We start from the raw sequence: 12721 nt of genomic DNA, 5'->3' as shown, positions 1-12721 counted from the left end.
CACACACATTAATGTGAATAAAATACCCCACTCCCAAGAGGTGGGACGAGGCACAGGAAGGATTTAGCCCCATGTAATGTTTGCTGAAGGTTTAAGAGTTCAGACTCCTCACAAAGGCCTGTCTTGTTTTGTCAAGTTAAATGTGGGGAATTGATTTTCAAGTGAATGAAATTCTTGAAAGACAGGAGGGGCTGAGGGCGATCCAGAAACGTTCGAGGTGTTTGTAAAGCTGTAACACTTCAGAACTGGTTCAGGCAGAACACACCTCACCTGGCTGGTGGATTCCAGGGAGAGAGCTTCAGTTTTTATGGATATGCCCCTTGCCTCCACGTCTCCCTGCCCTTTCTTGTCCCTGTCAGGAATTTTGTTCTCCCAGAAATTCTTTTTTTTTTTTTTTTTTTAATGGTATTTGTTAAGTACTTACTCCGTGCCAGGAACCGTACCAAGTACTGGGGTAGAGAAAAGATAATCAGGTTAGACACGGTCCATATCCCACATGGGCTCACAGTCTTAATTCCCTTTTTAAGGGTGAGGTAACTGAGGCACAGAGAATAATAATAGTAATGGTATTTGTTAAGGGCTTACTATGTGCGAAGCACTGTTCTAAGCGCTGTGGGGGATACAAGGTGATCGGGTTGTGCCATGTGGGGCTCACAGTCTTAATCCTCATTTTACAGATGAGGTAACTGAGGCCCAGAGAAGTTAAGTGGCTTGCCCAAGGTCACACAGCTAACAAGTGGCGGAGCCGGGATTTGAACCCATGACCTCTGACTCCCAAGCCTGTGGTCTTTCCATTCATTCATTCATTCAGTAGTATTTATTGAGCGCTTACTGTGTGCAGAGCACTGTACTAAGCGCTTAACCACTGAACCACGCTGCTTCTCGGAGAAGCAGAGAAGTGAAGTGACTTGCCCTAGGTCACACAGCAGGCGAGTGGCAGAGATGGGATTAGAATCCAGGTCCTTCTGATTCCCAGGAATGTGCTGTATCCACTAAGCCAAATCTTTGCTCCTCCTACCCCCTCCTCTGTGCTCTCCCTCACCGCTCCCCAGGGATTGTCTGTACCTCCCTATTCTCTCTCAGTCTATTTCCAAAGTAATCATAATAATAATGATGGTATTTGTTAAGAAGCAGCCTGGCTTAGTGGCAAGAACCCGGGCTTGCCAGTCAAAGGTCGTGGGTTCTAATCCCGACTCTGCCACTTCATTCATTCAGTCGTATTTATTGAGCTCTTGTGTGCAGAGCACTAAACTAAGCTCTTGGAAAGTACAATTCGGCAACAGATAGAGACAATCCCTACTCACTTGACAGTTGTGTGACTTTGGGCTGGTCCCTTCACTTCTCTGTGCCTCAGCTATCTCATCTGTAAAATGGGGATGAAGACTGTGAAGCCCCACGTGGGACAACCTGTATCTACGCCAGCGCTTAGAACGGTGCTTGGCATTCATTCATTCATTCAATCGTATTTATTGAGTGCCGTGTGCAGAGCACTGTACTAAGCGCTTGGGAAGTACAAGTTGGCAACATATAGAGGCGGTCCCTACCCAACAATGGGCTCACAGTCTAGAGGGCACATAGTAAGTGCTTAACAAATCATTATTATTATTCCAAAGTGCCCAAACTCTCAATCCCGGGCCTTTCTGCCTCCCCACTTGGTTTTACCATTGCTTATCTTCTTTCCTCCACCACTTTTTGATTCTGCTCTGCTTCCTAGTCCAGCCCATCCCATATTCCAGCCCTCCCAGTCAATTAATCAGAACCATCGCCAATGACCCACCCTCCCAGCCACTCACTACCTGGGATCCACCTCCGACCCCATCAGTGACCAGTGACCCAAATGGCCCGCAACTTCTTTCTCTCTATAAACCGTCTCTCCCCCTCTCCACTAAACCCTTTCCACCCAGGAAAGGATATCAACTAGACTGTAGATATCAACTAGACTGTTCTAGACTGTAAGCTCGCTGTAGACAGCGAATGTCTCTTTTTATGGTTATATTATACTCACCCAAGCGTTTAGTACAGTGCTTTGCATACAGTAAGTGCTCAATAAATGTGATTGAACGAACAAACTCCTCAGGAGCAATCCCTCTCTTGCTTGTTCAGTTTCCACCCTAATGGAAAGGAAACTTAGGATATTCCTCACTCTTCCTAGTTCTCGGGAAGCCAAAACCCCCTCAGAGGGAGCTGATTAGATTAGTCAGTGCTCTTTGCGTCTTTAGAAGGGGGACAAATCCTTTTCTATAGGCATTTTTTCATCTACTGCTTAATGAGATTCATTTTCTTATTTAAAATATGTCTTTGCTTGTCTGTAGTGAGCTCACTCCCCTCCCCTCGCCCCCTGACCCGCCAGAGTTTGCCCTCACTTCTTCCATGGCACAAATGGCATTGCTCCAATGAGCAGTGACTCAGAAGTTTCCTTTTCGCCAGCCGATCCTTACCTTTAGGGACAGACAGCAGGCCAAAGGCAAGTACCAAGCTTTAGACCAGAAATCAAGGGTACATTAAGGCATTTAGAACATATAGATCGCTCTATAGAGTCTGGAATTTTATTCCTGGAAAGAGAAAGGGAGAGAGGGAACTTGTGTAAGAGCGAGTAAGAGAGAGCGCATCTGGTGTTTGTGTTTGAAATTGTCATCACTGACGGTGACATCCTATAATAGTAATAATAATTGTGGTTTTCATTAAGTGCTTACTATGTGCCTAACACTGTACAGCGTGCTGGGGTAGATAGAGGATAATCAGGTCCCACATGGGGCTGTCCGTCTAAATACGAGGGAGAACAGGTATTGAATCTCCATTTTGCAGGTCAGGGAACTGAGGCACAGAGAAGTTAAGTGATTTGCCCAAGGTCACACAACAGGCAAGTGGCAGAGGCGGAATTAGAACTCAGGTCCTCCGATTCCCAGGTTTGTGTTTGGGGCTCATTGCAGTACAGTGCTCCCCTCTAGACTGTAAGCTCATTGTGGGCAGGGAATGTGTTCGTTTACTGTTGTTTTGTGCTCTCCTAAGCATTTAATTCAGTGCTCCGCACACAGTATGCGCTCAACAAATACAATAGACTGTTTTCTAATTGGCTTCTGGATCTCCCGGCCTCACTAAAGCCTCTACTCCCGAAGACCAATCCCTCTCTCCCGGCTGCTGCCAAGCAGGCTGGTTCATTGTGGTAATAATAATAATAACAATAATAATAATAATGGCATTTATTAAGCACTTACTATGTGCAAAGCACTGTTCTATGTGCTGGGGAGGTTACAAGATGATCAGGTTGTCCCACAGGGGGCTCACGCTCTTCACCCCCATTTTACAGACAAGGTAACTGAGGCCCAGAGAAGTGAAGTGACTTGCCCAAAGTCACACAGCTGACACTTGGTGGAGCCAGGATTTGAACCCGTGACCTCTGACTCCAAAGCCCAGGCTCTTTCCCACTGAGCCACGCTGCTTCTCTGTGATAGCCCCATAGCCACCACAGAGGCTTTCAAACACTCAGTATGAGCTTAACAAATGCCATAATTATTATTTTTACTATTACAATGCACAATCCCTCCCCACAAAGAGCTTCCACTCTAATGGCCAACCGGAGAGTATGCAGTCCAAGCAGAATGAGTGGAAGCTCTTTGTGGGGAGGGATTGTGCCTTGTAATAGTAATAATAATAATAATTATGATATTTATTAAGCTATTGCTATGTGCAAGGCACTGCAGGGGGCTCACAGTCTCAGTCCCCATTTTACAGATGAGGTAACCGAGGCCTGGAGAAGTGACTTTCATTCAATCATATTTATTGAGCGCTTACTGTGTGCAGAGCACTGTACTATGTGCTTAAGGCCACAGGTGGTAGAGCTGGAATTAGAACCCAGGACCTTCTGATTCCCAGGTCCATGCTCTATCCGCTAGGCCACGCTGCTTCTCGTGCTTCGATTGAGCTTTCCCATAGTAAGTGCTTAATAAATGCCATCATTATTATTACTATTGTTTTAGTACCGTGCATTGCGCCCGGCGGGTGCTAATTAATGATCATTCCTCAACTCTTGGGAGTGTTTTAGGTTCCAGGAACACCAGACCTGGCCATCTGCCCCCAGCTGAGGAGCGGAGCGAGCGTGGTGGTTTTCCCAGAAGCGGCCCATGGGAACGGTCTCGGAAATCCGTCCGAGCGGGCGGAGGGAGAAATATGAACTCTTGAGCAGTTGGAGTCCTGATTCCCCCTCTTTCCGCCCTTGTCATCCCCTCATTGTTCCGCTGAGGCGGGGCTCCGCCAACCACAGAGGCAGCCCTTACAACCGCCTCATTTTGGGTTAATTCTGCCAATTGACGGGCATTGTCCGCTAATTGGAGCGGAAATGTCAGGTGAAAGCTGCGTTATTCGGCTGCCGAGTCTGCCCTCCTGGCAGCGAGTGGGTGACGTTGGTATTTGTCTCACACAGTTCTGTCTTCCTCCCAGACATCTGAGACCTCTAGACTGTGAGCTCGTTGTGGACAGTGTGGACTGTGAGCCCACTATTAGACTGTGAGCCCACTATTAGACTGTGAGCCCACTATCGGGTAGGGACTGTCTCTATGTGATGCCAATTTGTACTTCCCAAGCGCTTAGTACAGTGCTCTGCACATAGTAAGCGCTCAATAAATACGATTGATTGATTGATTGATTGACAGGAATGGGTCAGTCTGTTGCTATATGGTACTCTCTCAGGTGCTCAGTACAGTGCTTTGCACACAGTAAGCGCTCAGTAAGTACTATTAAATGAATGCCTTTCATGGCTTTGCATCTGGAGCCGATCCTGTGATCCAGTCTCACGTTCTGGGACCACCTCAGAGCAAGACCCCCGGGCCTTTTTTTTTTTTTTAATGGCATTCATTAAGCACCTACTATGTGCCAGGCACTGTTCTAAGCACTGAAGTAGATACAAGAGAAGTTCCTGTCTCCCGTGGGGCTCACAGTCTTAATCTCCATTTTACGAAGGAGGGAAGTGAGGCCCAGAGAAGTGAAGTGACTTGCCCGAGATCACACAGCAGACTAAGGGCGTAGACGGGATTAGAACCCAGGTCCTTCCGACTCCCAGGACCGTGTTCTATCCACTAAGCCTCACTGCTTCAAGGCAGAAAACAGTCGGAGGACTGTGACTTATCAGGGACCATTCCCCTGGGAATCAAGGGTGTTTGGCTGCATTTTCCCATGTCGGTTCTGCCCGGGCAATGAACTGCACTTATTCTATTACCTTCTGGGCTTCAGTGGCATCAGCGCTTAGAACGGTGCTTTGCACATAGTAAGCGCTTAATAAATGCCATTATTATTATTATTATTATTATTATTATTATTATCCAGCTGATGGGTTCCGGGCCTGGGACTTTTTACCCTTTCTAATGGACCCTCGCCCGTCTCTTCCCCTCCCCTCTCCCCCAACAGCTGGTAATGCCGCAGTTTGTTTTTTTTGCAGAGTGCTGCCGTTTGGAAGTCCGATTCCTGCCAGGAGTGCCGTTGCCATGGAGAACTCGTTCTCTGCAAACCTGTTCTGTGCAGGGACCCCGGGTGTGACACGGAGAAGGTACGGTGTTGCGGGGGAGGGGGCCCGTCGCAATCCCGGGCTGGGAGGGTCTCTGGGGCAGGATCGTTGGAAGGCTGTGAGGAAGAAAACGTTCTCCTGTCTCTTGTGGTGGACACCCTCATTCATCCAGTCATATTTCTTGAGCGCTTACTATGCGTACAGCATTGTATTAAGAGCTTGGGAGAGTGCAATAAAACAATAAACAGACACATTCCCTGCTCACAACGAACTTACGGTCTAGAGACGAGTATAGAGAAGCCACTTCCTTCCAGCTCTCCCAGTTTTCAGAGTTGCCTAGTGGGTGGGGAGATCATTGGTTGGCAGCTTTGGGAGGGTAGTTTCTGGGTTGCTTGTGTCCTCTCCACTGCCAGGGAGGGAGATCCTCACTCCCAGGACATGGGGTAAGACCAAGAGCGAGGGAAGAGGGAGTTTTCTCTATTTCTTGTCCCACCCCTCCCCACTATCTGGGCCCGGCCTGGGTTCCCAGCCCATTGGGCTAGTTTGGGGGTGTTTCACACCCCCAGGGCCCAGCCCTTGGTGCCAGGTTCGATAGACAACTTCCAAGAATCTTCCCCTTCTCATGATTTGTCATCGGAAGTGAGTTGAGGGGCCTTTCCAAGTTGGGGCACAGACGGTTCCAGGGAAATGCTGCAGAGCAGTGAGCTGGGGCTCCCTTCCAGGATGGCTCTTGTGGGGAGGTCTCAGAAGACAGGATGGCACTCCTTGGGTGATGTTTGCAGGCTGGCATTCCTAGGGTGGCGTTCCCTGAATGAGGTTCCCAGGGTGTCATTCCTGAGGCGGCATTTTTCTTAATGATATTTGTTAAGCACTTACTATGGGCCAGGCTCTGTAGTAAACACCAGCGTAGCTGTGAGATAATCAGATTGGAAACAGTCCCTGTCCGACATGGGGCTCACTGTCTTAATCCCCGTTTTACAGATGAGGGAACGGAACTACAGAGAAGTTACTGAAAGTGGCGGAGCTGGGAGTAGAACCTAGGTTCTATATGTTCTGGCCTGGTGCTCTTTCCATTAGGCCATGCCGCTTCTTGGGAATTCCCAGGCCGAAGTTCCTGGGGTGACATTCCTGAGGCGGTGTTCCAGGGGTGGCATTCTTGAGGTGGCACTCCCAGAGTGGTATTCCTGGGCTGATGTTCCCAGGGAGATGTTCCTGGGGTAGCATTCCCGGGCGCTTCACCTCCTCCAGCGGGATCCTATTTCTTTTTCCGAACTGTGTGCCAAATGGCGCTTTGTAACCCATCCAGGGGGAGGTGTTGCAAATCGGTCCCGGGCAGTGCTGCCCGGAGTGTGTCTCCCGACTCCAAGGATCGTGCCGGCATGAAGGGGAAGTCCATGCGGTAAGGGGTCCTGAAGGTCTTTCGGGGTGCTGCAAGTACCTGTTTGATGTTGGGGGGACCTGCTCTCTGCGTACGCAGCTTCCCTCCTCCTCTTCTCCCCGTATCCTTTCTCCTCCAAACCTTTCCCTCCACTCCTCTCGAGCTAATACCATGCTTCCTCTTCCCCTTCCCGCATCCTCCTCCCCCACTAAGGGTCTCCTCCGCTCCCCATTCCGGGGAGGCGGATTTGGGAAGTTGGCATCGGGTGGTCAGCCTTTCCCAGCCCCGCCTGGAGCGAGCAAGGGCCCGGCTAAACTCTTCCCAAGGAGAATGAGGATGAGAAAAAGGAGGATGAGAACGGAAGTCGAGGGGGCTGGGAGGCCGTGGCTGGGTTTTCCCGGGTTACAGCTCGTCTTGTTTCCTTCCCCCCAGCACGGGACAGAGTGGCCGAGCTGGCCGTGTGGCGTGTGTTGGTGTACGAACGGCACGGTGCGCTGCCGCAGGGAGCCCTGCCCGGCCCTATTCTGTGGGCCCGGGACTGTGGCGCGGGTGCCTGAAGGCGGGTGCTGTCCACAGTGCCTGGGCACGGGAGGTAAGTATCCACGTGGCGTCGCCGAAAGGAGGTGCCCAGCTCAGTCGCCCCTCAGCAGGCTGGAGGTGCGTCCCGATGAGGCCGGAAGGGAAAGAAAGCAGACCGGAGTCCTCCCTAACGTCTCAGCCTCGCCCTCCCGCTGCTCTCCTCCCACACTGCAGATAATAATAATAATAATGGCATTTATTAAGCGCTTACTATGTGCAAAGCACTGTTCTGAGCGCTGTGGAGGTTACAAAGTGATCAGGTTGTCCCACGGGGGACTCACAGTCTTAATCCCCATTTTACAGATGAGGTCACTGAGGCCCAGAGAAGTGAAGTGACGTGCCCAAAGTCACACAGCTGGGATTTGAACCCAGGACTTCCGACTTCAAAGCCCGCACTCTTTCCACTGCTTCTCAAGATGCGCTTAGTTGGCCACTGCCTGCTCAGGGGAGGGATCCTGGGGTCTGTACTGTGCCTGACTCGCATTTTTGAGACCTTTTAGCCCCACGGTTCCCTCTTCCCGTTGGACTGGACGCATCTGGAGGGAAGGCACGGGTCTGCCTCATCTTTATCTCTTGAAATATCCTCAGTGGTCAGCACAGGGCCCTATTCATGGTTGGATGTCCTCATTTTCACAGAAAAACAGCTGGAGAGCACTGTCCAGCTGTCCTCCGCTCTGGGGTCCACCCACCTCATTGCAGGCAGGTAGACAGGCAGGCGGGGGTTGGTGCCGTCCACTCCAGTGTCCTGCGGATTCCTCTTTGGGTCCCTCCCGCAGACCCTGCCGGACAGGGAGATTGACCGCTAATAATATTGATAAGAATTCTGGCATTTGTTAAGCGCATACTATATGCCAGACACCTTTCTAAGCGCTGCTTCTCATGACTGCTTCTCGCGGCTGCTCCGACGACCCCCGCATTGGGCTCCAAAGAGTCAGTTGCCCCAGGTGGGGGGTGCTTGGGACGGTGCTCAGCACTTAGAACAGTGCTTGGCACGTAGTAAACACTTAACAAATACCATTATATATAACCAGTCCCGACTCGCCCGTGGCTTAGTGGCAAGAGCCTGGGCTGAGTCAGAGGTCGTGGGTTCTAATCCCAGCCCCGCCACTTGTCGACTGGGTGACTCTGGGCAAGTCGCTTCACTTCTCTGGGCCTCAGTTACCTCGCCTGTAAAATGGGGATGAAGACTGTGAGCCCCACGCGGGACAATCTGATCACCTTGTATCTAACCCAGCGCTTAGAACGGTGCTTGGCACATAGTAAGCGCTTAACAAATACTAACATTGTTGTTGTCCTTGAGAAGTGACTCTGCCATTGCCCCGCTCAGCTCAAGGTCCAGGCTGTCGGGGTGGGAAGGAAGGAAGTCCACAAGTGGGATGGGTTGGGACTCCGTGTCCAGGAATCATCGTCATCATCAATCGTATTTATTGAGCACTTACTATGTGCAGAGCACTGTACTAAGCGCTTGGGAAGTACAAATTGGCAACATATAGAGACAGTCCCTACCCAACAGTGGGCTCCCAGTCTAAAAGGGGGAGACAGAGAACAAAACCAAACATACTAACAAAATAAAATAAATAGAATAGATATGTACAAATAAAATAAATAAATAAATAGAGTAAAAAATATGTACAAACATATATACAGGTGCTGTGGGGAAGGGAAGGAGGTAAGATGGGGGGGATGGAGAGGGGGACGAGGGGGAGAGGAAGGAAGGGGCTCAGTCTGGGAAGGCCTCCTGGAGGAATGCCTGGCTCCAGACCCCATCGGGGCAAGCATGGCCAGCCCGGAGCGGAGGGCGGAGTGATTAGATTTGGTGTCGTGCCCAGAGTCCTGCCTGCTGGACGGCCGCCCGCTTCAGGATGGGGAAGAACGGCAGCTGAGCCGCTGTGCCAGGTGTGTGTGCCAAAACGGGACATCCCAGTGCTTCTCAGCCCAGTGCCCGTCGCTGCTGTGTCCCCAGGTATGCCAACCCACCGCCCCCTGGGAAGGGAGCGGTCCCTGAGGGCGTTTGTGGGCCTGGGTTGGGGAGGAGAACGAGGCCTCTCTCTTTCTCAAGAAAACCCCTTTCTTGGGGAAGCTGCCGCTTAGCTGGAGAGGAGGTAGCCGGCTAAACTGGGGTCGGGACTAATAATAATAATAATAATGATGGCATTTGTTAAGCACTTACTATGTGCGAAGCACTGTTCTAAGCGCTGGGGGGATACAAGGTGATCAGGTTGTCCCACGAAGGGCTCACGGTCCTAATCCCCATTTTACAGATGAGGTAACTGAAGCCCAGAGAAGTGAAGTGACTTGCCCAAAGTCACCCAGCTGACAACTGGCAGAGCCGGGATTTGAACCCATGACCTCTGACTCCAAAGCCTGTGCTCTTTCCACTGAGCCACGCTGCTTGAGCCCACTGTTGGGTAGGGATTGTCTCTATATGTTGCCAACTTGTACTTCCCAAGCGCTTAGTACAGTGCTCTGCACACAGTAAGCACTCAATAAATACGATTGATTGATTGATTCTCTAAATAATCAGGTTGTCCCACGTGGGGCTCACAGTCTTCGTCCCCATTTTGCAGATGAGGGAACTGAGGCCCAGAGAAGTGAAGTGACTTGCCCAAAGTCAACCAGCTGACAACTGGCAGAGCCGGGATTTGAACCCAAGACCTCTGACTCCAAAGCCTGTGCTCTTCCCACTGAGCCATGCTGCTTCTCTAAGTAATCAGGTTGTCCCACGTGGGGCTCACAGTCTTAATCCCCATTTTACAGATGAGGGAACTGAGGCCCAGAGAAGTGAAGTGACTTGCCCAAAGTCACCCAGCTGACAACTGGCAGAGCTGGGATTTGAACCCATGACCTCTGACTCCAAAGCCTGTGCTCTTTCCACTGAGCCACGCTGCTTCTCTAAGTAATCAGGTTGTCCCACGTGGTGCTCACAGTCTTAATCCCCATTTTACAGATGAGGGAACTGAGGCCCAGAGAAGTGAAGTGACTTGCCCAAAGTCACCCAGCTGACAGCTGGCAGAGCTGGGATTTGAACCCATGACCTCTGACTCCAAAGCCCGGGCTCTTTTCACTGAGCCACGCTGCTTAAGTGGCCTGGCCTGCTGGTCGTTCTCTGAGTTGGGGGGCGAGAACCTAACTGGTTTCTGGGGGGAATGTGGGAGGCTGACCAGGAGGTGGGAAAGTCTGAGCTGCGACCTCACCGCCCTACCTGCTTCATTCATTCAATCGTATTTATTGAGCGCTTACTGTGTGCAGAGCACTGTACTAAGCGCTTGGTTCTGCGTCAGCTGCTGCTCACAGCCACGTGGTGCCTGTGATTGTGGCTGACGGGAATCAGTCAGTCAGTTGGATTTATTGAGCCCTTACTGTGTGCAAAGCACCGTAATAATAATTATGGTACTTGTTAAGCGCTTACTATGTGCCAAGCACTGATCTAAGTGCTGGGCTAGATACAAGCTTATCAGGTTGGACACAGTCCCTGTCCCACATGGAACTCACAGTCTCCAACCCCACTTTACAGGTGAGATAACTGAGGCCCAGAGAAGTGATGTGATTTGCCCAAGGTTAAATAGCAGACAAGAGGCGGAACTGGGATGAGAACCCAGGTCCTTCCGATGCCCAGGCCTGTGCTCTAAACCACGCTGCTTCTCTGCATTAAGCACTTGGGAGAGTACAATGTAACAGTAAAAAGAAACATTCCCTGCCCACGACGAGCTTACAGTCTAGAGGGAACAGGGCCAGATTAGCCCAGGCAGCGGGCCAGGTTAATAATAATAATAATAATAATGATAGCATTTATTAAGTGCTTACTATGTGCAAAGCACTGTTCTAAGCACTGGGGAGGTTACAAGCTGATCAGGTTGTCCCACGGGGGGCTCACAGTCCTAATCCCCATTTTACAGATGAGGTAACTGAGGCACAGAGAAGTAAAGTGACTTGCCCAAAGTCACACAGCTGACATGTGGCAGAGCCGGGATTTGAACCCATGACCTCTGACTCCAAAGCCCGGGCTCTTACCACTGAGCCATGCTGCTGCTGGTTAGACCCCAGCTCCTGGTCCAGGCATCATCATCATCATCATCAATCGTATTTATTGAGCTCTTACTGTGTGCCGAGCACTGTACTAAGCGCTTGGGAAGTCCAAGTTGGCAACATATAGAGACAGTCCCTACCCAACAGGGGGCTCACAGTCTAAAAGGGGGAGACAGAGAACAAAACCAAACATACTAACAAAATAAAATAAATAGAATAGGTATGTACAAGTAAAATAAATAAATAGAGTAACAAATATGTACAAACATATATACATATATGCAGGTGCTGTGGGGAAGGGAAGGAGGTAAGATGGGGAGGATGGAGAGGGGGAGAGGAAGGAAGGGGCTCAGTCTGGGAAGGCCTCCTGGAGTAGGCAGTGAAAGGTGGAGGCTGGGCAGGGACCACAGAGCCTCGGGGGAAAATTCGAGCCCATTTAACGGACACGGGGAAGCTCAGGACTCCGGCTTTCCGCACTTCTGCCGATGGAGCGCGTTCCAGCGTTTCATCCGTAATTTGCAGCTTCCTTGATGTGTGCGGGATAATTAAGCCGGTGCATCGGGAAAAGTTCGTTATAAACCTTCTATCACCAGGGGCTTCTGGAATCAAGGGTGTTGGTTCCGCGGCTTTGTTAAAACCCCAAATAAGAAGCCAGTCTCGGCTCTGACGCTTGCCTGCTGTGTGTTCTCGGGCAGGTTCATTCATTCAGTCGTATTTATTGAGCGCTTACTGTGTGCAGAGCGCTGTACTAAGCGCCTGGGAAGTACAAGTTGGCAACGTATAGAGACGGTCCCTACCCTACAGCGGGCTCACAGGTCAGTCAACTTCTCTGTGCTTCAGTTTCCTCGACTGTAAAATGGAGATTAAATAGCTGTTCTCCCTCCCGCTAACGCTGTGAATCCGGGGTCAGATGGGGTCTGTGTCTGACCTGGTTATCTTGTATCTACCCCAGCGCTTACTACAGTCCTTAGCACATAATAATAATAATAATAATAATAATAATCATAATCATAATGGTATCTGTTAAGCACTTACTATGTTTTAAGCGCTGGGGTAGATACAAGATAATCGAGTTGGACACAGTCCCTGTTCCCCATAGGACACTCAGTCTTAATCCCCATTGTACAGATGAGGGAACTGAGGCACAGAGAAGTGAAGTGACTTCCCCAAGGTCACACAGCAGACAAGCGATGGGAGCCGGGATTAGAACCCAGGTCCTTCTGGCTCCCAGGCCGGTCCTC

General features: G+C 50.5%; 1 protein-coding gene across 1 annotated transcript in view; it reads left to right on the top strand.

Moving 5' to 3' along the window:
- The window catches only part of FRAS1 (Fraser extracellular matrix complex subunit 1), a 210436-nt gene that overhangs the window by 22240 nt on the left and 175475 nt on the right, over positions 1-12721 (top strand). The window contains 4 exon segments of the mRNA XM_038759168.1: positions 5432-5539; positions 6804-6896; positions 7308-7467; positions 9284-9417. Coding sequence (XP_038615096.1) covers positions 5432-5539; positions 6804-6896; positions 7308-7467; positions 9284-9417 — 495 coding nt within the window.

Source organism: Tachyglossus aculeatus, chromosome 17, assembly GCF_015852505.1.
Source record: "Tachyglossus aculeatus isolate mTacAcu1 chromosome 17, mTacAcu1.pri, whole genome shotgun sequence".
NCBI classification, from domain to species: domain Eukaryota; kingdom Metazoa; phylum Chordata; class Mammalia; order Monotremata; family Tachyglossidae; genus Tachyglossus; species Tachyglossus aculeatus.
Note: the sequence above shows the minus strand (reverse complement) of the source record. Positions and strands in the feature narration are given on the sequence as shown.